The sequence below is a fragment of the Anolis carolinensis genome, chromosome 2 (assembly GCF_035594765.1).
Source record: "Anolis carolinensis isolate JA03-04 chromosome 2, rAnoCar3.1.pri, whole genome shotgun sequence".
Taxonomy (NCBI): Eukaryota; Metazoa; Chordata; class Lepidosauria; order Squamata; family Dactyloidae; genus Anolis; species Anolis carolinensis.
The window spans coordinates 264,580,506-264,605,855 of NC_085842.1; the positions used below are offsets into that span (position 1 = coordinate 264,580,506).

General features: G+C 37.8%; 1 protein-coding gene across 3 annotated transcripts in view; it reads left to right on the top strand.

Moving 5' to 3' along the window:
* The window catches only part of dtwd2 (DTW domain containing 2), a 106,698-nt gene that overhangs the window by 61,800 nt on the left and 19,548 nt on the right, over positions 1-25,350 (top strand). For all 3 annotated transcript variants that reach the window (XM_003223007.4, XM_062972158.1, XM_062972160.1), the window contains exon 4: positions 2,630-2,819. In XM_003223007.4, coding sequence (XP_003223055.1) covers positions 2,630-2,819 — 190 coding nt within the window. The remainder of the gene's footprint in view (positions 1-2,629; positions 2,820-25,350) is intronic.

The following is a 25,350-nucleotide window of genomic DNA, read 5'->3' on the forward strand; positions in this document are numbered from 1 at the left end:
TCTCCCCATGTGGACTCAAGGAATCAGGCTATCCCTTCCCTTCTGTAAACCACCTCAATATTTAAACAAACACCCCCAAATGCCTTTTCACAGCCCCCACCAAATGCATGCCCACCATCACTTCCTTTGCAAAATAGTAAAAAAAAAAGAAGCAATGAAAGAGATTAAATTAAGAAATTTAAATTAAATTGCCAAAGAAAAATTTAGGAATTGTCCAAAAGCAAGCGAAGAGCAGCATGATGGCACTGAGATAGAACATGGGGCAAGCTAGCACATGTCTTTCTTCTTCTGATTGACTCAGGTAGGCAGGAGGGCTCACAACCTCACAGGGAAACCCCTATGCGCACGTAGATGCCTCTCCGTGCTCCACGTGTAGCTGAAAGAAACTGAAAGCAGCCGTTTTCAACAACTGTGTGTTTTGTTGCAGCCGAAGAAAACATGACGGCCCAACCCATGCTGTTACAGGCGATCTGGAACTCATTTTGAAAAACATATCTGTGCACAGTCCTACTTGGGAGCAAGAACAAAAGCTACAGTGGCCATGATTAAAATAGAAAATTGTGTACTTTTATCTTCTGAAATTTACTCATAACTTCTCCATCATTCTGCTTTGCTTTGATCTTTCTCTACTAGCCAACTGTCACTTTCTTAATATCCGTTTTAATCTTGTGGGGATATCTCTGTCTTGGATATAGCCACCAAGATGTTTGCAGTTTATTTTATATCTTACTTGCACATACTCCATTCTTGTCTGTGATCACTGACTGTCATGGCGAGATATGGTCAGCCAGAAGCAATCCCCAACTTTGCTAAGCATAGAACTGAATAACTTCTGATGCTTGATGTAAAATGTCATATCCTTAGTGAGAAAATTAGTAGTTTGGACTACAATTTGCATATTCCTTTGCCAGTGGCTCTGTTGGTTGGAGTTTCTGATGGTTGATTATCCAGACTTTGGGGAAGCCACAGCTTCATCACTATGGAGTACTGGAAGGACTTTATATTGGCTATCTAAAAGCAGTCATTACCATAGGTCTCAGATGTGGGGCAATTCGTATACTTTCTTCGTTTCAGACCAAACATTGAGTTCTCTCCAGGGAAATGTTCATCTCTATTTTAAGGTCTCAGTCTAAAAACCATTTCATAATCTTGCCTTATCATGTCCTAAAATGTCCTCTTTCCTGATTTAACTTCCATTACTTTTCTGTTGCTTTAGTTTATGTGTTGTTGCTCATCTCTGCAAAACCTTAGATGGATAGCTGTTTTAATTGTTCCAGCAAGAGCAGCAAAATAGTTTAGTGCTTTTAATATTTAATGAATTTATTATTGTATTAACTTTGGGAGTCCATTTCATTCATTAGATACCTTAAGTGTATCCTCATTTGCCAAGTTGGGGGGAGGAATGAGGAGGGAGGGGGTAGGTTAAACAGTAAGGCCAAAAGGAAATGAAAGCACAAAGATATAAAATTGCCTTAAACATCAATATATGTAAAATATGTCCAATGATCATTCCCAAAGTAGTGTTGACAATACATGCATTCTACTATTGCCCATGTCTTAAGAATTCAACACAGAATCATAGAGTTAGAGGGGTCTGTGATGTCTGTCTAGTCTAACTTCTCACCTTGCCAGATTACACAATTAAAACAACTTTGGATATATTTTAAATGGTTTTAAATTTTATAAACAATTTCATAGATATTTTATTTTATAGACAACTTGAATTACATTTTAAAGACAGTTTTTCTTGTGTTTCATATATGTGTGTGTGGGGTTTTTTTTTTAAACATAAATTTCTCATTATTTTTAAGCCACCTTGAGTTTCATCTTTGGGAAAAGGCGGAGTAGAAATAAACCAATATGATTCAATTCAGTAAATATGTTTCAGTAAAATTTCAATCCGAACCTAACTGTATGAATAAACAACTCAAATCAGCCTTGCATAAGAAAACAAAAACATTTTGAACTATGTAGAGACCATTTGAAAGCTTCTTCCAAAATGCATACAGGGACTTTTTCCTTTCTTTCACCAGCCTCCATCTTTTTTATGATTTCCATTTTGGTGGCCAAACTTGTAGATCTTTGTTCTTAAAAAAATGCTGGGGAAAGCTGGTAAAGCAAACTTGCCTTCTCTCCCTCTTGAGCATTTCATGCAGGGTCAGATTCTAGAGGGAGCTGCTGTTTACCCTGCCTGTTGTAGGCAGGCACACAAAGTTACCGTACAAGCCCATTTTTCCTTATCTGAATCTAGGTAAACTTCGGCCTTTCAGGTATTTTGGACTTCAACTTCCAGAAATCCCAGCCAGCTTACTGGCTGTTAGGAATTGCGGGAGCTGAAGTCCAAAATGCCTATAAGGCCGAGGTTTGCCCTTGTCTGAGCTAGACAGTGGAGAAGGAAAAGGGGGGCTGGTCAGGCACAAAAATCAAAAACTAGTTACTTTGTTAGAGGCTTTATTCACTGGGGCATGCCTGCATTTAGAATTGATTTTTAGATGCCAGCCACACCTTAACTGCAGTTGGGTGTAAAGCTGGGTAACTGAGATAGAATGAGATGAGGTAGTTATATGTCTAACTTATTTTAATTAGAAGAAAAACTTAACTTTCTTTTTTTTTTTTTACATTTATGTAGGTACCCAGAGTTGGCAACTGTCTGCAAAAATTCAAATACTTTAATATTATATCCTGGAGCTGGAGCAACAAATTTGGAAGAAATAAATATAAATTCCTCTGATCCCTGTGTAATTATTATCATTGATGGGACATGGAGTCAGGCCAAGGATATATTTTTTAAGAACTCACTTTTTCGAATACCTAAACAGGTAAGCTTGTATATGTGTGTTTCAGTCAATGACTGTGATCTATGATTGGAAAGGATGGGTAACTGCCACACATGGCATGCAGTTTCTCTTTGTGTCCATATTGTTTTACATAGTACATGCATTCATGGAAGCAGTGCTGATGAGGTGCCAGCATGTGTCTCTGTGTACAAGGTAATAGATTTCCAGGTACTGTACACATACAGTGATACAGTATAATTTTTCACTTCACAGCAAAAGCAAGATTTAAAACTTATTGAGACCTTATGTGGATGACTGCACTAATTATAGCTTTTATTATGGTACTTTTACAAACAAGCCTTTGTCATTTAAATTTCTGCATTAGCACATTGTCAAAGTAGTGCTGGGTTCAAACAAGAAGGAAAAAGATCAAGGTCTTGGCTATATAATCTGACATGATGCCACAAGAATGTGAATGTATGTTATTATTTTAAACTGTTTATTTTATGATGTTTTATACTTATTACTGATTTGTTTGGATTGTTGTTTATATGATTTTAATATGTCCCATGAGGGAGAAAAGCAGGATACAAATAAAGATGATGATGATGTTAATATTGCCTGTGCATTACCTGTCTGACTGCAGGTGAAAGCCAGTTCCATCACCACTTGCAGTGTTCTTTTGAAAAGAGACAATTTGTCCTTCTGTAAATGATTTATCATAATTGATATGTAGTCAGTAGGTTCTAATGTGAAATCATAATGACAGTTTAATCTTTTCCACATACTGACTTTATTGGTATGATATTGTTTAAAAAGATTAATTTTGACATTTTAATAATGATGTACCAGCGTTTGCATTCTTTTGAAGTACCACATTTTACTTTCATCAATTAGGTGCTGGTTTTGCTGGCTGACAAACTGCCAATTTTTCATTCTCTTTCATTATACGAATGAAAGGTGCAGATGAAGAACTATCATTGTTTTAAAGAACATAACTTCCTCTCACTTACACTGAACCCAAGTTGATAGATTTCACTATGCTCTTTAAAGGTCCAAGCCATGACTCAGAAGCTACAAGGTCTAAATATGGCTCCCACATAGTTCAGGATAAGGAATTGCTTTCCACATCCCAGCACTGGAGGAAAAGAGAGAGATGAACTGGTGTAGAAGATGCCAGAGACAGCAGATTTGTGTGTCGATCCTATGGGCAGTTTGTTTGAAAGAATTACAACATAAATTAGATTTTGTGCCTAGCTTCCTTCTATTGGAAAATGGATTCTTCAGGGGGTGGCCATTTTTGTTAAAGGAAAAGAAAACCTCATGAAACATTAAAGGATTCAGCTAGAACCACTCATTAAAAACATTTAAAAGGAGCATTTTCATGTGGGAGAGGATCCTTCCTGTGTCAAAGCCTCAGGGAGGCTGGTGAAATTGACCGCTGGATTTGTGAGAAACAGGCTTGTTTCATGCAGGATCGGATTAAGACCTTTTGATGGAAAATAATATTTATTTTCTATACTACTTCCATTTTATGTATATTTGAAAAGTTTTCTCTTTTTCTGATTGCAAAGTATTTTATTGTGGGAACCTCTTTTTGTGGTTTAATTGCACCATTTGCAGTTTTGCACCATATGGTCCATGGTAAATCTGGCAATGGGAACTTTCTGTGGTGTCCCCTTCACTTGATGTCCTAAGCATGTGCTTATTTTGCTTAAGTGTTCATCCAGCCTGGGTTTCATGCTGTGTTCCCCCATAAATATAATTTTGATCAGACATAAGAGAATCTATAGCCTGTTCAATGTGTTACATTCACATTCCTTCTAGGCCTAAGGAACATAAAACAGCATATGGAAGGCAACAAGTTTCACATCCTTGACCTAAAGATTCCTTTTTTAATCATAATAGTGCATTGTACAAGAACATCTACAGCACTCTGTTCAGTAAAAGATGTGTGTATGGCAACTTCATGACTTTCATAGGCTTTTTAGGGCAAGGAAAACTCAGAAGTGGTTTTGCTGGTTCCTTCCTCAGAAATATAGCCTGTATCATTAGGGGTCTTCCATCCAAGTACTAACCAAGGCTTAGTTTCCATGATTAGGCAGGACCTGATGCCTTTTGGGGTATTTAGGTCCAGTTCAGTAAAAAGTATCCTCAGCTATGATGGTCGGATTATATTGACAATAGATCTTGTATGCTTGATGTAAATGCCAAATTCAGCATGCTATATAAAACTTTCTGACAGGATATAGGTTTTCACAGAACTTCTTGGTTGGGAAGTATAAGAACATACATCAAGTCAGACCATCATTCTGTCCTGCTCCCTGTTGGTTGAATGCTTCTGACAAAAGTCTTTCCCAACCCTTCCTTCACATGTCAGTGATTCAATTTGCTGGGAAGGGATGTGTTTACTACTGAGCCTCTGCCCTTCCCCTTCTCATAAGCTTTTAAAATGTCAAACATAATATGAATGTATGACAAAATTATAGAAGTCTCCATCTCTGCTCATATTGTGGTGCAGGTGCCAGAACGAAGGACTATAAATAGAATGTCTAATGGTTTGTATCTCATTTGAGAAAGATGTAATATTGATAGTGCTGTGTATGCCAAATCAGTTAACATAAAAGGCTCTCCACCACAATCCTGAGCTGCTATCTTTTTAATCTGCCATTTAAAGTGTTCATTTAACTTTTGTTTATTAGTTTTATTAATTTTAGAGTGGCTTTCATGGCCTCAGGCCCACAAGAAGAGCAACTTATGTTAATACATCTTGAAGCATTACAGAGAGAGATGAATGAAAGCGAATTAATACATCGTTCTATCTTACAAGCTTAGTAGTACTAGACCTCGTCTACTCTAAAACTCTCATGTAATGTATTAGATTCCTTCCACATCCATTTTTTGTTTGCTACAATTTTTATTAAAATAGTGTTGTTAATTTTTTGTTAAGGACTTGCTATTGAATTGAGTGGGAACCATTACTATAAAAGAATGACTTGGACCTTCAGAAATGATACTCAGAACTAGGGTTTTTTTCTTGTTTGCCTTGGAATTCAGTTTTCAAAAGGGTGGCATTTTTCAGGACCACAGGAAGAACAAGCAATAGTTTGTTGCCACATTCCTGCATTTTTCAGGGAGAAAGAATCTATAGATTCTTCCAGAAAGGAAACTGAGAAGGGAGTGAAGTAGTGTGTATTACCAAAGTCATTATTATTACTATCATTATTATTATTATTATTATTATTTTATTTTATTATGACACAGCAAACAAGATAGATATGCTGGATTATTATTATTATTATTATTATTATTATTATTATTATTGTGTTGCTGTGAACCATGAAATGAATACAATCTGGCTCCAAGTATTCAAAAACACTAAAATCAGAATATATAAAAATTACTGTGGTATAATAAAACAGAACAATATAATCTCTAAAATCAGAACACTAAATAAAGAACAACACTCTGAAAACAGGGGAATTCCACACAGGAAACTATCAGGGCCAGCTAACACCTCCCAACAAAGTATTCCCATCATCAAAGTCTGGCAAATCCTCTGTTTTCTCAGGGCCACAGACAGTAGAAGCACATAAAATATCGCAAACAACACCACTCTGAAAACAAGGGAATTCCAGACAGGAAACAATCAGGGCCAGCTAACACCTCCCAACAAAAAATTCACTCAGGGAGGAAACAGCCAGGCTTTAAAGCTGCAAGGCCATTACATGCTAATAATTTTCCCTAATTGCAGCATTCATACTTACCTCCAACAGACAAAAAAAAACAACAATCAGAAATATTGTATATTCACAACCTTTAGGAAATAATATTCCCCTGATGGTGCAGCGTGTTAAAGCGCTGAGCTGCTGAACTTCTGAACCAAAAGGCCACAGGTTTGAATTGGGGGCGCGCAGAGAGCCCCCACTGTTAGCCCCAGCTTCTGCCAACCCTAAAGTTCAAAAACATGCAAATGAGAGTAGATGAATAGGTACTGCTCTGGCGGGAAGGTAACGGTGCTCCATGCAGTCATCCCACATGACCTTGGAGGAGTCTACGGACAACGCTGGCTCTTCGGCTTAGAAATGGAGATGAGCACCAACCCCTAAAGTCAGAAGGCTTTATGAGGTAGGCCGGTGGAGATATCAATATGCTGCTAACAATGGACAATCCTGAAAATGACTTGGTACATAAAGTATAACATTCTCTTTGCCAATTCACAAAAGGGGCCCTATTGAGGAATATGTGCCCATTGTATTAAAAATAATACATTTACATCAAAGCAGAGTAATGATTATTGGGAAAATGTGGTTTAAATTCAGTTGTTAGTTCTAATTCGAACAGACCTGTTAAATCAATGGGAGCTTTTTAAGCCAACTTCACATAGATTCCATTGATTCAGTGGGTCTACTTTAATCGGGATTAACAATTGGATTTGGGCTACATATTTACCTTTAAGTGCATCTTACCTTTAGACTTCAGGGAGCCAAACTGAGCCCAAGTTTATGTCAAGTTTAGTAGACTCAGACAACTGGATAAAGAGCTGTTTCCGTTAAATAATTCATTTTTATTAAAAGAATATTAAAATGGTTTTCCTTATTTTATTATATGTAGCCAGTCAATTGTTATTCCAGTTTATAAAATTTCCCTGTGAGACACCTAAATTAAAAGATGGAATATAAATTGAATAAATAATTATAGGGAGATCCAGAAAAAATGATTTTTTTTCCACTGTCAGAAAGCTTGAATATTCATGAGTGCTTGATTCACACAATCAAACCAGTATGCTAACTAAAAATGAGCATAGAGTGAATTAACACAGAGATTATGGCTGTCTAGTTGCTTTCTGGCACTGCTAATTGACCCCTAATTTTTAATATGCGAAACATTCCAGAATTGATTGGATAGCTATATTGTAAAAAAAAGGGCTGTATTTTGCTTTGGTGTTTAGGGAAATGAACACCATGCTTTGCCATGTATTCTATTACTATCAGCCTCTGTTTTCAGCATTCCAATTTAATTGTAGTAAATAGTTTTGTAAAATGAAGTGTGTCAATCTTTAAAAATATTTCCCTCAGTAAATGCAAAGAACTTTCTCATCACTTAACATCTAGTTCTGTGCTGCTTTTTAAAAATTCCTCTTTGGAGCTATATAAAGCTGTTGAAAGAGGGGGTGAAATAACTCTTGTAAGAGTTCATAATATTGTTACTTTTCATGAATTTACATATGAGAAGAACTGTAACATTTTGCGGCTATCACTAAAAGTTATTGGTACATGAACCATAGCTTTTATTTATAGCTCAAAAGATCAGCCAAACACTGGTTGAAAGAGTTTCCTCTATATTTTATTTCCATTAATACAAAGATTATATTATTACACTATTTTGTTACAATCAAAATGTCTAACCCTTTGAGAGTAAACTATAAAACACAGAAATAAAGTACACTCCATGTTTTTCTTCTTCAGAAACAATGTAGTTATGCCTTGCTTTTTCTAGAGAATGACTTAGTTTTTATTGTTTCTCTTTTTCTGTTAGCCTTTTTTGCTTCTGGCATTATTAAAAGTTTTATAATGACATAAAAATTAAGTATTAAGGCATTTTCATTGTCACGAATTACACGTATTACAAGAAAGTTAGAGCAAAGTATTTTTAGTACCATGGGGGTTGTAGTTTGCTGGGGCATCAGCCCTCTTTGGCAGAGAAGGTTGAAGACCTAGCAAAACTAGCTCCCAGGATCATATACCTTTGAGCCATGGCGGATCAAGTAAAGTGGTGTCAAACTGCATTGATTCAACTTTGTAGATGCACCCTTTGATTGAAGACTGGAAATACACTTTCTTGAATGTACGGTACTGCTGAAAATGGCAATCATACATTTAATTTTCTCCTCAGGGTTGTTGTATGGAACATGGCCATACAGCCCGGAAAACATACAACAACCCTGTGATCCCGGCCATGAAAGCCTTCAACAACACAATTTTCTGCTCCCCTTCTCTATTGACTTATGCCTGCAATCAGAATATATGCATTTACATTGATTGCACCTTAATGTAGATTACCGAGGCAGCCTTCTCAGAACATCTTTTGCTTCCAAGATTTAACTGGAAGCTAGACACTGAGGAAATAGGCTGCTTAGGACCCTTTTCTGATTTAGATGGTGACAGCAAATGTGTTCTTTGACTTCCACTGGTGCCCATTCCACCTTATTTACTCCATTCGCTGCCATGCCCGCCCCCTTTCACTAGTATAGTTATATTAGGCAACAGGGCCTTAGCACAAAACTTTAATATCAATTAAGTAATTGAAGCTTTCCAATATCAGTGAAATTTTTAGTAGATAGAAGTTCAGTGGTGACATAATTTCTGTTTTTATAGAAAATACCTTTAGTCCAGATGAAGTGTTTCATTAGCATGACTACAGTCTGGTTGGCAAATTTACAGACATTTTACAGGCTTTATATGGTCATTGTTTATTCATATAATGCAGTTCAACATAGTTGCACGTGCAGAAAAACTATCAAATGTGCTGGAAGCATATCTTGACTGTGATTGACAGTTTTTTCTGAATGTAAAGAAACTTCTTGAGATTTCTGTAACATTGCCAGTGTCAAGAGCAACAAATGAAAGATTGTTTTCAACTCTGAAACATTTGAAAACATACATACGAAGCAAAATGGTGCAAGAAAGACCGACTGGACTTGCACTCTTCAGGGTCCTCCAAAATTTATCGATGGAGTCTGATTTCAGTCAAAGTATATTGACACAGTTTTCATGTGTTTCCAACAGACGTTGTGGTATTCTTTTGTAACCACTAAATCACCAATTAATAGTCATTTTTGGGGTTTTTTTTTAGACTTGAAACTTTGAGACTAAAATAGAAATTTGATTTAATTAAGTCTATATAAAATATAGAACAAATCATACAATTTAAATTATTTTGTGTTATGGAACTACTCTTCATGATTTGCTAAAAATGTTTTAACCTCCCCCCTGAATTTCTTTTCTGACCATGGCCCTGGCTCTTATATTGATCGGCTCCAGCAGAGAAGACTTCAGAAACCAAAACATAGAGGGCAGCACGCAGGATAGTCTCTTTGGTGAGCAGAAGTGGCATCCATCCGTCCATCTATCTAGAACGGAATTCATAAGACCTATTTATTTATTTACAACATTTCTACCCTGCCCTTCTCACCCAAGGGGACTCAGGGCGGCTTACAACGACTGGCAAAATTCAATGCTAAACAAATTAATAAAAACAGCAACACATCTAAAATCATTAACAATAATCCATAAAATACAATAGTCAAGCTTAAAACATATACAGTAGAGTCTCACTTATCCAACACTCACTTATCCAACATTCTGGATTATCCAACGCATTTTTGTAGTCAATGTTTTCAATATATCGTGATAATTTGGTCCTAAATTCATAAATACAGTAATTACTACATAGCATTACTGCGTATTGAACTACTTTTCCTGTCAAATGTGTTGTTAAACATGATGTTTTGGTGCTTAATTTGTAAAATCATAACCTAATTTGATGTTTAATAGGCTTTCCCTTAATCCCTCCTTATTATTCAACATATTCAATTATCCAACGTTTTGCCGGCCCGTTTATGTTGGATAAGTGAGACTCTACTGTAGTTACTTATTACCATTCTTTCAAAGAACCATTACACATAAACCTAAGTTCAGACCATGTCAATATAGTAATTATTCATTAAATGCTTGTGCACAAAGCCATGTCTTAACGTTCTTCCTGAAGCCCAGAAGAGTTGGGGCCTGCCGGATGTTACTGGGGAGGGCATTCCACAGCCGAGGAGCCACCACTGAGAAGGCCCTGTCCCTCGTTCCCACCAGCTGTGCCTGCGAGGCTGGTGGGACCGAGAGCAGGGCCTCTCCAGACGATCTTAGTGTTCTTGATGGTTCATAGGAGGAGATACGTTCGGAAAGATAAGTTGGACCAGAACCGTTTAGGGCTTTGTAGGTCAAAACCAGCACTTTGAATTGTGCTTGGTAGCATATCGGCAGCCAGTGGAGCTGGCTTAGCAGGGGGGTGGTATGCTTCCTGTATGCCACCCGAGTTATTAATCTGGCTGCCGCCCGTTGTACTAATTAGAGCTTCCGGGCTGTCTTCAAAGGCAGCCCCACGTAGAGCGCGTTGCAGTAATCCAAACAGGATGTAACCAGAGCATGGACCACCGTGGGCAAGTCAGACCTCCCAAGAAACGGGCACAGCTGGTGCACAAGTCTTAGTTGTGCAAATGCTCCCATGGCCACCACTGAAACCTGGGGCTCCGGGCTCATGATGAGTCCAGGAGAACCCCAGACTGCGAACCTGTGTCTTCAGGGGGAGTGTGACCCTGTCCAACACAGGCTGTAACCCTATTCCCTGTTCAGCCTTGCGACTGACCAGGAGGACCTCTGCCTTGTCTGGATTGAGTTTCAATTTGTTCACCCTCATCCAGTCTGACACAGCGGCCAGACACCAGTTCAGGACCTGGATAGCCTCCTTAATGACAGGTCGGAAGGCGTGACAGAGCTGGACATCATCTGCGTACAGATGACACCGCACCCCAAAACTCTGGATGATCTCCCAGTGGCTTCATGTATATGTTGAATACATGAAGACCAAACTATATATACTATGTATACTTATACTATGTATAAGAGCTACTATATCATACATCATTCATATATGGTTTCCTTACAGACCCATGACAGCCCATTATCAAGATGACATTTGGAACAGATGTATTCCTCTTATTTATAGTAAACAAAGTGATATGAATGATAAAACTTCCCATAGAGATTGTTGCCTTGTTTCTTAACTGTGTTGGAGGCAAATGCTTCATTTGAAGTATGAACTTTTTCGACGTATATGAAGAAGCACATACATTTTAGTATTTTGTATAATAATAACAATAATAATAATACCCCTGTATCATCATCAGTAAAATGATTTAGCTTATGGCCAGAAAAAAGGAGGGCACAAGAAAAGATTCAGAGATTTTTTACCATTGACTATACTGGTTGAGGCTGATGGTACCACATTTGCATCATAGGGTGCATCTCTACACTATAGAAATAATGCAATTTGGTCTCATTTTAAACTGCTGTGGCTCAATGCTATGGAAACATAAGAGTTGTAGTTTATCAAGGTCTTTGGTCTTTTCTTGCCAAAGAGTGCTGGTGTCTCACCAAACTACACTACCAGGATTCCATAGCATTGAACCATGGCAGTTAAAGTGTTGTCAAACTGCATTATTTCTACAGTGTAGCACCATACTCATTTATCAGAACCTTCATAAGTATGTCAATCCACCAAAGAAGAGCCACAGTATCAAAATGAAGCAAGTCTTCAGTGTTCTGCTCTTTTTAAATATACTTTTTAATAGTGCCTTTGGCTAATTAAAATTGGTTGACATTTGGTTAGAACTTTTGTTGGTCAATATCACAGTCTATGGGTTTGCAAAGCTATCTTCCTTGAGTCTCACTCAGATGATAGAAGAGAATTGTTAGAGGAAGTAGACAGACCCATGTATGCAAAGCCTAGCTGAAAGGCAGCTTTTAGATTTAGCTTTCTGGTTTTGTGTTTAGGTTTCCACATGCTTCACAGGAAGAACGTATTACCAAGCAGTGTTTTTTGTATGGGCATAACTGTGAGAGGCTCTGAAGGGCTTCACATGCGCCACAGTTATCCTTGCAGCAGCTGTCATGGTTGGCAAAGGAGATACAAAAGAAGTGCAGCATTAACTGGCCTACTAGATACAAATTAGTTCAGTGAAGGGGACACGTTGGTGTGCACAGCAGGTGTGGTCGCATAGTTAGGCGACTGGTATTTTGCACAAAGCAATCACTCTGCTCTGTGAGATACCCTGCTTTTTATGAAGGGTGATGTGCATGGCATGGTAGGAACAGATGGCTAAAAAGCACTTGACCTTATTACTTCATTATACATGCAAAAAGAAGTTTCAAACTGTAAGGTGAAATGCTTTTACTTTCTAAGCCGAGTGTATTCCTGGCTGTTACAGCTTATCTGTGGCAGAAGGGTAAGAAATCTGATCATAATTAAAATGTATATTGATATTTAATCAATGACTCACAGGCCAGGGTCTGTAACCTGATTTTGTAGTCTGCCTGATAAGCTGTCAGAAGGAAGATACTCTGGAAGCCATGCCTTCAGGGCTGAAAGCCTATCACTACCAGGTCTTTCTGATGCCTTTCTGTCACTTTAGCTATTATAGCATCGGTTCAATTAGAGTCATGTCAAATGACAAAGAGTGCATCCTTCTCAAATATAAACCAAACGAAAAAGACTCGGATTTTTCCAAAGATCCTACTTGCAGTACAGATGCCCTGCTCCCAGTGTCAGGACCAGAATGGAATACACTGGGAGAGGAGGCTACTGGTGGAGGGGCAATACTGCAGAATTCATGTAAACAGAAGGGCCTTTTGCTCACCTCCCTTTTGATTGATTGATCTGTCTATCTATTCTCATTTTCATTTATATGTTGCCTTTCTCCCTGAGCATGACCCAAGGTAGCTCACAGAAAGAATAGATTAAAAATCCTGAGAAATACTGTAGTAAGTATTGGTTACATGACAGGACAACATGGTGTTTTGATAACTGATGGTGGACTTGCTTATCTACTACACAGTGGGCCCTCGGCATCTGCCTGTGTTTAGTCCCAGGACTGCTGTGGATGGCAAAATTCTTCCATTACACGTTCTGTTATACACAGTGGCATAATACAGTGGCATCCCTGATATGAAATGTCAAAATGGGATTTGCTTTCAGGATTTTTTTTTCTCTTTTTGGAAATTTTTTTCAACCATGGATGGTCAAAACCATGGATGAAGACTAATTCTCGTGTGCCTGCATTCAAATTCTTTCATTTCTGATTGTCATATATTTTTTAGAAATAATATATACTAATTCACAAATCCTGTCACGCCCAGGCCGCAGAGCACTAGAACCAACACACAGAGGCCAATAACAGTCTAATATCTTTATTAAAGAAATGAGTAAATAGGATAAAAACAGATAGAAAATAAAGTTCATCAATAGACCTTTCAGGGAAGGTCAAATATAGTCCAGAAATATATTGTCCAGTATATAATATTAGAGTTCAAAGTTATAATCCAAAACCGAAACACACTCAACTTCCAAGCAGTTTGAGTGGGGAAACGTCCAAGATTTTACTAGAGTTCAAAGTAAGTCCAAGGCAGGAAACTGAAGACAAGACTGGATACTTGGCACAAGATACAAGGCTGGGAACACGATGAGACGGGTCAAGAACACGACAAGGCAAGGCACGATGAAACTGGAGTTAGCGGACTCAAAACGCAGTCCACACTTGGCTGGAACCGAAGTTAATCCTTGAGCTGACTTGTTGACTCCGCGCGGGCTAGCCCGTGCGGGGAACTTTTAAAGAACTTCAAATCTTTCTACAAACAGGTGTCCAGTGCTTCTTTTCCCAAGGGAAAAGAACTGAAACATATCTTCATCCAGGTGCGTTCCTCCCTGAAAACTCTCAGGGGAAACGAGCTAATTAGTACTCTGTCTGGCCGCTAATCTGGCGCTTTTTCTTGTTTGCGCTTTCTCTGAGCGACTAGTTTCAAAAAACTCCCTTCTCGCGAAAGGGGGAGAAGCGCTGGGAATAGCCTGTTCAAGGTCCGTTTTAATGAGCTCTTGGCAAGAATTGTCAACAAAAGGCATCTGGAATGGAACAGTCTCTTGCTGAGACGGCAGAAATCCCATGTCTTCATCACCGTGATCCATAATGGCGCTAGGGTCAGGACTCAGAGGCCCATGGGGCATCACAAATCCCTGTAAAGGAACTACACGGATAATTTAGGTCAGTGTGAGGATGGATCACGCTGCAGGTGGCTACAAAATTCACATGGACTGATCCAATTTAATCTGGGGAAAGCCGCATAATGTGGCAGTACCCTGGGTTAAAATTCTTGGGGGGTGGGGGCAGGGGAGTGAGACGAAACACTGAATCTAGTTCCAGGAGTCAGGTTCTCCCTTGAATTATGGCAGTCCAGACAGCTGTCCCATGCTCCTGAGCTCAGGTGGCCCAGGTATGTGGGATGTTACTCCCCTCTAGTCTCTTCCCCTCATGGAAATAGTAGTAACATCCCACATACCTGGGCCACATACAACAGGGACTGAAAAAAAAATCTACCTCTTGGAAGGGAAATTAGCTATCCAAAGCTAATATATTTTTGGTGGTTGCACTTAAAAAATATACCTGTCCTGCCTTATAAACAAATTCAGCTTAAGAACATACCTACAGAACCTATCTTGTTCATAACTTGGGGACTGCCCGTGTATTTAATTATAAAGTGTGAAGAATGCAAACCGTTTAGATTTGAATAAACAATAGTGAGATATTAAACAAATATCAAGTAGTAAGCAATGATGAAAATAACCATAATTTGAATTTTAAAATTAAAATTTAAAAATTAAAGCCATAACTGAAAGGTTTGACAATATAAATGAAAGGCATTGCCACTATGTTACTTTGCTGGAAACCACCCTGAGTCCCCTCTGGGAGATAGGGTGGGTTATGAACAGGAGGCTACTATATAGCAACCTGGAATCCCAGTATTAAACACACTTCCTTAGGAATAAACTCTGCTGATTTCAGTGTACTTTCAAATGACTATGTTTAGTCTGAAGTAATAAGAAGGCTTACTACACCAATTATTACAGTGGAAAGAAAGTTCCCCTTCATTTGTCCTTCGTTGTTACTTTTCAGACTTCTACAGTTAAAACTATAGTCTTTTTTCTTATTAGGCATACCATCAGTTTTGCAGTTCATATTACAAGGTATGATAAGCATGATAAAATTGTGTAATACAAAATGATAGGAGCTCCTTTCTCATAAACCAATCTATTTCATCCTTTACTCGATATTTTTGAGTACATTTGGCAAAAGAATAGTAATCAGAAAAAGGAGTTCTTCCTATAATAACCTTACTCTGTGTTTGTAATCCCATATGAGTTGAAAATCAATTTATTACTTGATCTTTTCATAAATTAATAATCCATCAACTGTCTCAGCACCATTTTTTCCTATAATTTTCCTTGAATGTGTCCTTCAAAATCACTTGAACTTGTCCTTCAAAATCACTTTAGCCCTTTTTTGTCTAGAGCTTCTATGGGATTCCCAAGGTCATAATTCTTTAAACACTATTTTATTTCTCTGTCAGCTTTTATTGAAGTTAGCCTTTCTAAAGAATACAGCCAAATATACACATACCCATTTTGGCACTATTCTTTCAGTAATGACATGGAATCTCAGAATAAACAAATATAATGGCATGCTATGTTTCTTTCATTTTACTGGGACTATGTTTTTGGGTAATTGCTGAGAAAACATACGAGACGGTGTGGCTCATTGGCTAACCCTTTGACATACTCACATTTTGCTTTTAAAGAAGAAGAGAAGCCTTTAGACTTGAAAAGCAGACCTTTTCAAAAGGACATATCTTTTCATTTTATAAAGAACACATTTTCCACAAAATATTGCAAAAGCCCAGGCCTAAAATTCTTTGTTTAGTTGTAGTTTAAAACTGAATGGTAAGGAAAGAAAAGTCATCATGAATTTTTTCAGTTGTAATTATTCCTCATTCAAGTAACAACCAGATTTTCTGTTTTTAGCTGAAATGAGAAAGGTTGTAATATAACATCCTTGCATTTTGGAAGACCAGTGTATGCTCCCAGATGATTTGGCCAGCCAGTTATTTAGTTAGTGGAAATCATTGTGCAAAGTACTGCCATGTGCAGATATCGAAGAAATAGCCATATTAGTATCCTACAGCATAAGTAAGTAAGTAAGGAAGGAAGGAAGGAAGGAAGGAAGGAAGAAAGAAGAGGGAAGATGAAAAAAATGAAATGTGGTAGGGTAGCACCTTTATGTTTGATTAGCTGTGTGTGATGCCTCATGGGCCTTGTAGTCCTGTTCCTAGTGCTATCGTGGCAGATGAAGATGAAAACATGGGGTTTTCGCCGGTTCAACAAGAACCGGAGTCCTTTCACCTGCCGGATGTTGATGTTTGTCCTCAAAAATTCAGTAAAACAGACCTTGGGCATTCCTCGCCTCTGTTTCCCAGGAGAGAATCTTACTCTAGAGACAGAGGAGTCAGAGAAGCAAATCGCAGGAGTTTACGGATCGCTGCCAAACAACAGGCTGATTAGGCCTGCTTCCCTTGGGAAATTCTAAGGAGTCTTGCATCTGGACAGAGTTGGGTTTCGCTTCTCGTTCTCTAGGGAAAGAGATTGTTGGCGGGAAAACGAGACCCAATATAGGTGTTTGACGCGGGAGATTCTTTGCGGAGTCAACAGAGCTGCTTCAGGAGTGAGATCGTGTGTGGACTTTGTAACCCCAGTTCCTTGCTTCCCGGATCAAGAATTCAAGTACTGCCTTGCTTTGCTGTTCCACGGACCTTGTTCCAAGATTCACTGTTTGCCTTGTTTCTAGTCACGGACCTTGTCAAAGAACCAAGTCTATTTCCAGCCTTGTTGTCAAGCTTCCTTGGACTTCTAAGACTCTGACATTTCCCCACACTATTGCTTGGCAATAGTGTGTGTTTCGGTATTGGATAAAGAACTTTGAACTCTAATATCATTTATTGGACAATACATTTTTGGACTATATTTGACCTCATTTGAAAGGTCTGCTTCACTTGTTTTTATTGCTTTTATATATTTCCTTAATAAAGATATTAGATAGAGATTGGCCTCCGTGTATGGTTCTTGGTGCCCAGCTGCCAGGGGTCTGACACTGTGCCCGGCCACGCGTTGCTGTGGCGTTGTCTGGTGGTGTTGGTGAGAACTTGTTGAGGTAGTGGTGGTACTGAATGTCTGTTGTATGGTTGTCTTTATGTTTAGTATGCATTTGGTTGTTTGTGTACTGTGAAAGTGGTGAGGGTAGAGGGGGTCTATGTCCCTGTGTAGTATTGTATAGTATTTATATGTTGTCCATGTGTTGTGAATGCTTGGATTGTATCCTGCTGCATAGTAGAAAGGGTTGGGCTGGATGGCCCTTAGGGGTCTCTCCAAACTCTTGGATTCTATGCTATTATTATTATTATTATTATTATTATTATTGAGAGGCTGGGTGGCCATCTGTTGGGAGTGCTTGGATTGTGTCCTGCATGGCAGAATTGGGTTGGACTGGATGGCCTTTAGGGGTCTCTCCTAACTGTCTGATTCTATGATTCGATTTGTATTATTATTGTGCAGATCTTGGATGGCCATCTGTCAGGAGTGCTTGGTTTGTGTCATCCTGCAGGGTAGAAGGAAGTTGAACTGGATGATCCTTAGGGGTGTCTCCTAACCTTATGATTGTATGATATTTTTCTTTTTCTTCTTCTTCTTCTTCTTCTTCTTCTTCTTCTTCTTCTTATTATTATTATTATTATTATTATTATTATTATTATTATTGAGAGGCTGGGTGGACATCTGTTGGGTGTGCTTGGATTGTGTCCTCCATGGCAGAATTGGGTTGGACTAGATTACCACAGTAATTATTTCATATTACAGTAGAATCTCACTTATCCAAGATTTGCTTATCCAGTGTTCTGGATTATCCAACGCAGTCTGCCTTTTAGTAGTCAATGTTTTTGTAGTCAATGTTTTAAATTCATTGTGATATTTTGGTGCTAAATTTGTAAATACAGTAATTACAACATAGCATTACTGAGCATTGAACTACTTTTTCTGTCAAACTTGTTGTATAACATGATGTTTGGTGCTTAATTTGTATAATCATTACCTAATTTGATGTTTAATCGGCTTTTCCTGAATCCCTTCTTATTATCCAACATATTCACTTATCCAACGTTCTGCAGCCCTGTTTATGTTGGATAAGTGAGACTCTACTGTATATTTATAATCTTATATTATCTGTTTAGAACTGGATTATATGAGGCCCCTTCTACACAGCTGTATAAAATGCACACTGAAGTGAATTATCTGGCAGTGTGGACTCAAGATAATCCAGTTCAAAGCAGATAATATAAGATTATAAATGGGTAATATAGCTGTGTGGAAGGGCCTTGAGTCTACACTGCCATATAATCCAGTTTAAATCAGATAATCTGTATCTTATAGGCAGTGTGGAAGAGGCCTCAGGCCTAACTGTGCCTGTCCCCTGGGCTGAGTAGGTTGCTAGGAGACCAAGTGAGCAGAGTTTAGCCTTGTAACTGGCAGCAATTGGATAAAAACAATTATTCCTCTCCCTCTAATTAGGACTTTATTTTTCTTTTCTTTTTGTTGTATGAACATAGAGTCATGGATGAGGGGTTGTGTTGCCAAGTTTAGTGTTTCTGGGATGTGTAGTTTTGTTGTTTTGTCCTAGGCCGAAATGTTTTTATCCTTTTATAAATATATCCTTTTATTTATATATATAGATAGGGTTGTATTTTTACATGCACTTTTGTAAATATACATCCACTTGTTTGGATGATGGACAGAGTGATAATAAATGTTAGGGGTCAGTCAACATTACTATGCCGAATAGGTGAAAACACACTGAATTTATAGCACTGTGATTGAAAAAATAACAAAAAATCCTGCAATCTTGATTTGAATTACTGCAGTTCGCATCTTCTCCAGCTTGTCAGTTTTTTTAGTTTTTTTAAAAACCAACAACAAAAAAACAAAAAAACAAAGCAATTCCCTCATCTTTGTCTGTGCTTTATTTCTATTTCTTTGGATTCATTTTTATTCTTCTTTGTCTTTTGTTTCTCACATTGAGGCTGTATCAAAATCATTTTGTTTTGTTTTTTTCTTTATAACATTGCCCAAATGGGATCTCTTCTTTCTGCTTCCTCTGCTAAGATTGTAGTTCATGCATTGCTCATTAAAAAAAAATCTTGCTTTGATTGTTGTAATCATCTTTTGACTTGTCTCCCATGATCTGGCTTCTATTCAACATTCTTCTGCTAATGTTATCTTTTTGGCCCATTGCTTTGATCGTATTACCCCATTTTTGATATCTCTTCATTGGTTATCCATATCTTCTAGGATTCAGTATAATCTTCTTGGTTTTATGTTAAAAGTCCTACACAACCCAGCTCTCCACTATCTTTCAGCTTGTATTTCTTTTTCCCAGCCCACTCAGGATCTGTGTTCTAGGAATCTTAGACTTCTCACCAAACCAAGGATTTCTTTTTCTTAGGTTCAGCTCCATACTCCTGGAATTGGCTCTCCGAACATTTGCAGTCTCCTTCTTCCCTTGTTATTTTAAAATTTAAATTAAAGCCTATTTTCCAAAGCTTTTGGAATTTTACGGTGATATTGTTTTATGGTCGGGTATATTTTGAATACACATATTGATTAATTTGCTTTATATTAGGAGCTTAGGAGCCCCCGGTGGCACAGCAGGTTAAACCGCTGAGCTGCTGAACTTGTTGACCGAAAAGTCAGTGGTTCGAATCCAGGGAGCGGGGTGAGCTCCCACTGCTAGCCCCAGCTTCTGCCAACTTAGCAGTTCAAAAACATGCAAATGTGAGTGAATCAGTAGGCACCATTCTGACAGGAAGGTAATGGTGCTCCGTGCAGTCATGCCGGCCACATGAGTTTGGAGGTGTCTGCAGACAACGCTGGCTCTTCAGCTTAGAAATGGAGATGAGCACCAACCCCCAGAGTCGGACACGACTAGACTTAATGTCAGGGAAAAACCTTTACCTTTACATATTCTTTTGCATTTGGATAATTTGTTTTACAACTGTATTGTAGAGTTTAATTTTTATTACTCTTTCTTTCCCTCTTTCTGTGTATATGTATGAACATATATTTTAGATTGTATGTCTTTGGCAGGATTCACTATTATTTGGTTGTATTGTACAGCTCTATGTACATTGGTGGCACTATATGAATTAATGATTAAAAACATACCTTTTCAAATTTAGACTCTGATCACTGTTTGTACATGAATTTTGCTGGGTGAATTGTGCCACCCTTTAAACTTTACTGGTATGTAATAAATGATAATGTCTGTAATAATAAAACGAGAATCCAAAATCATTCAGTGAAATGGAAGGAACAGAAATGCTCTTCCTATGTTTCACAGAAGTTGTTTTTGGAGAAGAAATAACAACTCCAGCTTTGACACCTGCAGTTTTACCATCTGGCTCTGAAAAAATGGTTATTTGTCACTGAAATGAGATAGAGGGATTTACTCTTAAGTCCATAAAGTATCATTTCCCAATACAGAACGAATCTTCCTTCTCTTTCCCGTAATACATTTGTCATCAAAATTAGTTTTTCCCTTTAGGCTGGTTATAATTTTTTACTCTCTTCTAAATGGCATAGAGATAAATATAAGTACTTAACCAACATATTCTTGCTATGGTATGTTTTGTTTCTAACAATTAGGGCCTAAATATTCCTAGAGCATTTTCATCATGTGCTTTGCATTTTGTTTGCTTTTCTTTTAAAAAATAATAAACAGATAAATAAATTTATCTAGCTATACCATATGGTATATGTAAATATAAAATACTGATGAAATACATATGGTGAGGTATCAATTAACTAATGACTTGAGGCGTGCAGTATGCAATGCTTTGTTCTTTTCCATAAATTTTTGTACCTGTCTCACAGTTTGGATAGATATAAGTCTTGAGAGTGGAAGTGATATAGTTTATGGGGGAACAGGAAGCTCTTTAGGGTTGGTGATGCTTGAAAATCTTTTCATAAGTATTCCTTGAAATATTCAAATAAACTGCTCATTTTCATTTAAAAAAATAGAATTAGAGGAGACTCAAGCATCCCAGCAAGCACCAGGCGCTTTGAGAGGCCCCTGTGTGTTGCTGCCTAGAAAAACAGCTGTTTTTCTAGGCAGCCAGGTGCTTATCGGGAGGGAAAAGTCACTGCCCACCCTGCCAAGCACTGGGCTTGAAGCGTTGCTGCCTCCTTACTAAGCCACCAGCTTCCTCCGTTGCTGCCTAGATAGGGAGCCCGGGGCTTGGGGAGAGAAGCATCCCTTCCCTCCCTGCCAAGACCCCGGCTTCCTCCATTGCAGCAACGGAGGGAGCCCGGGGCTTGGTGTGTGGAGAGGCTTGGATAATAGGGCCTCCCTATTATCCAACAGTTCCCGTTGTCTGTCATTCAGCCCGCCCCTTTATGTCGGATAACTGGAACTCTATTGTAAATGTGTGTGTGTGTGTGTGTGTGTGTGTGTGTGTACAGTATATGTATACACTTTGCATAGCATAGGGAAGGGGTAATACCCCTGTGGTGTTTGTTTTGTTGCCTGTCCCTCTTTTCAAAAGATTTCACCTCACTTTCTGACCCTGTGATAATTGGATTTTGAAAAATTTGGCTTGCTGTGGAAACAAGGATTGGCAAGAAAGCTTCAGTGAAGACACTTTTCCCCATGATAACTCTTTCAGGAGTAAATTTCACTTCCTAGGGGTAGATTTTTTTTTCCTGTTGTCTCACCCCGATTTGTAACTATGAGTCATTTGTAAGACAATGTTTGTAACTCAGGGACTACCTGCATTCCATTCTTTTGAAGAAAAAAAAGTGCTAAACTGTATTTTCTACAATTGCAGTTAGAGATGATTGAACCTTCTGGAGCTATCCTTAGTCTGACTTCATTTTTTCCTGCATTTTCCAGAAAACAATTTGAATCTTAGAAAAATGTTCAAAGTCAATCTGGGATCTTACAAAGATGTCTCCACCTTGACATCTTTCAAAATCACCTATTAGCAGGGTTGATAAAAGTGGGAAGGGACAGACCCTTTTCAGTTCTCCAGATTACTTTCACTGCTGCAGTGCAATAACAGAAGTGGCCAGTTTTGGCTTCTTTGGCTTGCAAAGTTGGCCAGTTTTCAATAGGCTTCTCTCATATTTGCTTCTCAGCTTATTTTTCACAAGCTCCCAAACCTGCTTCCCAGTGTTTGTGAAGTTGTCTTGTATTGAGCCTCCCTAGTTTTAACTTTTATTAGATCCTAATACTGCAGGTTTTCAGGTAGATACGTTTGAGTTTCTAAGATGGTTGTTTTTTAACGGTAATTGTGGCGTGTTTTGACCACCCAGTACAAACTGACCTCCCGATGTGGATTTCCTTCTACTTCTGTCTTTTGCTATCCTATTTAAATTTTGGAAGGAAAGATATGAAATAAGAATAGTACTGATTTTACTCATAAGAAAATAAGCAAATCAGGAAATCAATGAGTTTCCATCAGTTGTGCCACAAGTTTAAGGTAAAAGCTTTAAGATATAATATACTGCATTTCTTCAATTCTAAGACACAGTTTTTCCTATATAAATATGTCTAAAATTGGGGTGTGTCTTAGAGTTGCAGTTTTATTTTATGTATGGTGGTAGAACTGAAATTAGAGTGCATCTTACAATCAATGGTGACTTGCAATTGAAGAAATATGGTATAACCTGACATTTACTATCCTTTCCCTTTGCAGTTTAGACCAGAGCTTTTTAAACTTTTTTACTCACAATCCTTTTCCCTTCCAAGAAATGTTTACGTAATCCTGAGTATACAAGTATACAAAATAGATATAAAAATCAAACATTCACTGTTCATAAATAAGTATTTTCAAGGCTTGCTACACAAATTAATTTTCCCTTTTATGAAGTGCAGCTTCAGGGGTTGCAGAAGTTATAAAAACGTTTGAAGCTAAGAAGGCAAGCTCCCTTCCTCATTGCTGTATGTGACGTGTGGAATGAGAATGCTCAGTAGCTGGGGAATGTGGAGTAACAGGTGGAAAACAAAAATGGAACATGCCCGAGGGGGAGGTATGCTCTGCTTAAAGCAAATGGAGATGGAATTCTGAAATGGAGCATTCATTTTTGGATGAAGCAACATTGCCACATTTTTGTAGGTCGGTTTGTTTCCATCTATTTTGTATGTGTGTCATGATTACTTTTTCTTTGTCACAGATATGTTCACTGAAATCAATATGCCTATGCCACTTTTAAAAATTGTCTCACATATTTTTATTACTATATGTTACTTCTTTCTTAGGTCAGTGTGTAATCAGTATCATTAACAAATAATCTAAAGCAATGGAAACAAAAATAATTAGGAGCTTTGACAATACTTCAGTGTGAAGGTGTTTCTTTAAATGTTTCTGCTATTCACCATTAATTAAAGTTCAGTATGTATAATTATAATGTGTGTTTTATACTGCTACTGTTTTTATTCGGGCTTGGCCCCATGTAAGCCGCCCTGAGTCCCCTCCGGGGAGATAGAGGCGGGGTATAAAAATAAAGTTGTTATTATTATTATTATTATTATTATTATTATTATTATTATTATTATTATTATTACATTTTATTTCTTTCATAGCCCTAGCTTGAAATCCTTATTTTCCTCTGTGCCTCCATTTCCTTGCAGCCCTTTTCATGTGCATTAATTATTAAAAGAATAGCACTGCATAAAATATTGATCTATTGCCTGACATTCATTTCAAAAATATATGCAGAGCAAAAAGGTAATGTGAGGAGACTTTTCAAGATCTAGCCTTTCCTTTCTTTCTTGTGCTTCAACAAAGATGTAAAAATGTGAATTCTGTTTTTAATAGCTTATTAAAGTTTATTAATAGCTACGCTGAATCACTATTCAGCATAGAGATTTTTCAAAAGAATGCCAGTTTTTATTAAAAATTAAAACCTTGACCTGTCAGAGATAAAGTCTCTTTAAAATAAAACTATTTTAGTGGCAATTGATGCCCCACAAACAAAAACTTTAATCAATTACAATACTAGGGCAAGAAGCATCTAAGATACAGGACATCACATTTTAAAAATGCAATTTCTTTCCAATATGGATGATCGCTGTAAGACAACATTCAGTCATAATATATTAACTGCACATTTCGATTGCCAAAAAAAAATTGCTTTCACCATCCTGGAAAAAAAATAAATTCTAACTATTTCTCGTTAGTATTCAAATATTTAAGCTATTGATATGATGAGGTGAAAGCCAACTTGGTATAGCAATTTGAGTGTTGGACTACTACTCTGGGAGACAAGGGTTCAAATCTTTGCACAATGGAAGGAACCCACTGGGTGACCTTGGGTAAGTCATACTCAATTAATCCGAAAAGAAAACAGTGACAAACTTCCTCAGAATAAATAAATCTTGCAAAAACAAAAAGAACCTGTTGGTCACCATATGTCAGAATCAGTTTGACAGCATATAACAGTATAGTGCAGTAAATTATTCATCTATTCTGTATCTATACCTAGAGTTGAAGTGATAGACTGTCTAATTATTTGAGCCCATTATCTGGAAAAGGAGCAGGTAAGCCCAAATAAGGATCGCTCAGCTCTTATATTAAGAAAAAACTATTTCATTCTACCCCAGTATTTCCACAACTACCTACATACATATTGATTCTTAACTATTGGGGACTTTAGTAAGAGAAAAACATGCAGAAACAGTATTTATCCAACATCTAGGGGTGAAAGAAGAAACTATAAAGTATGATGTTACCGCAACACTCATTTCCATTTCAATCTGGCTTCAGGCCGGGACATAAAATGTAAAGGGCTTTGGTCACCTTGGAGGATGATTTAC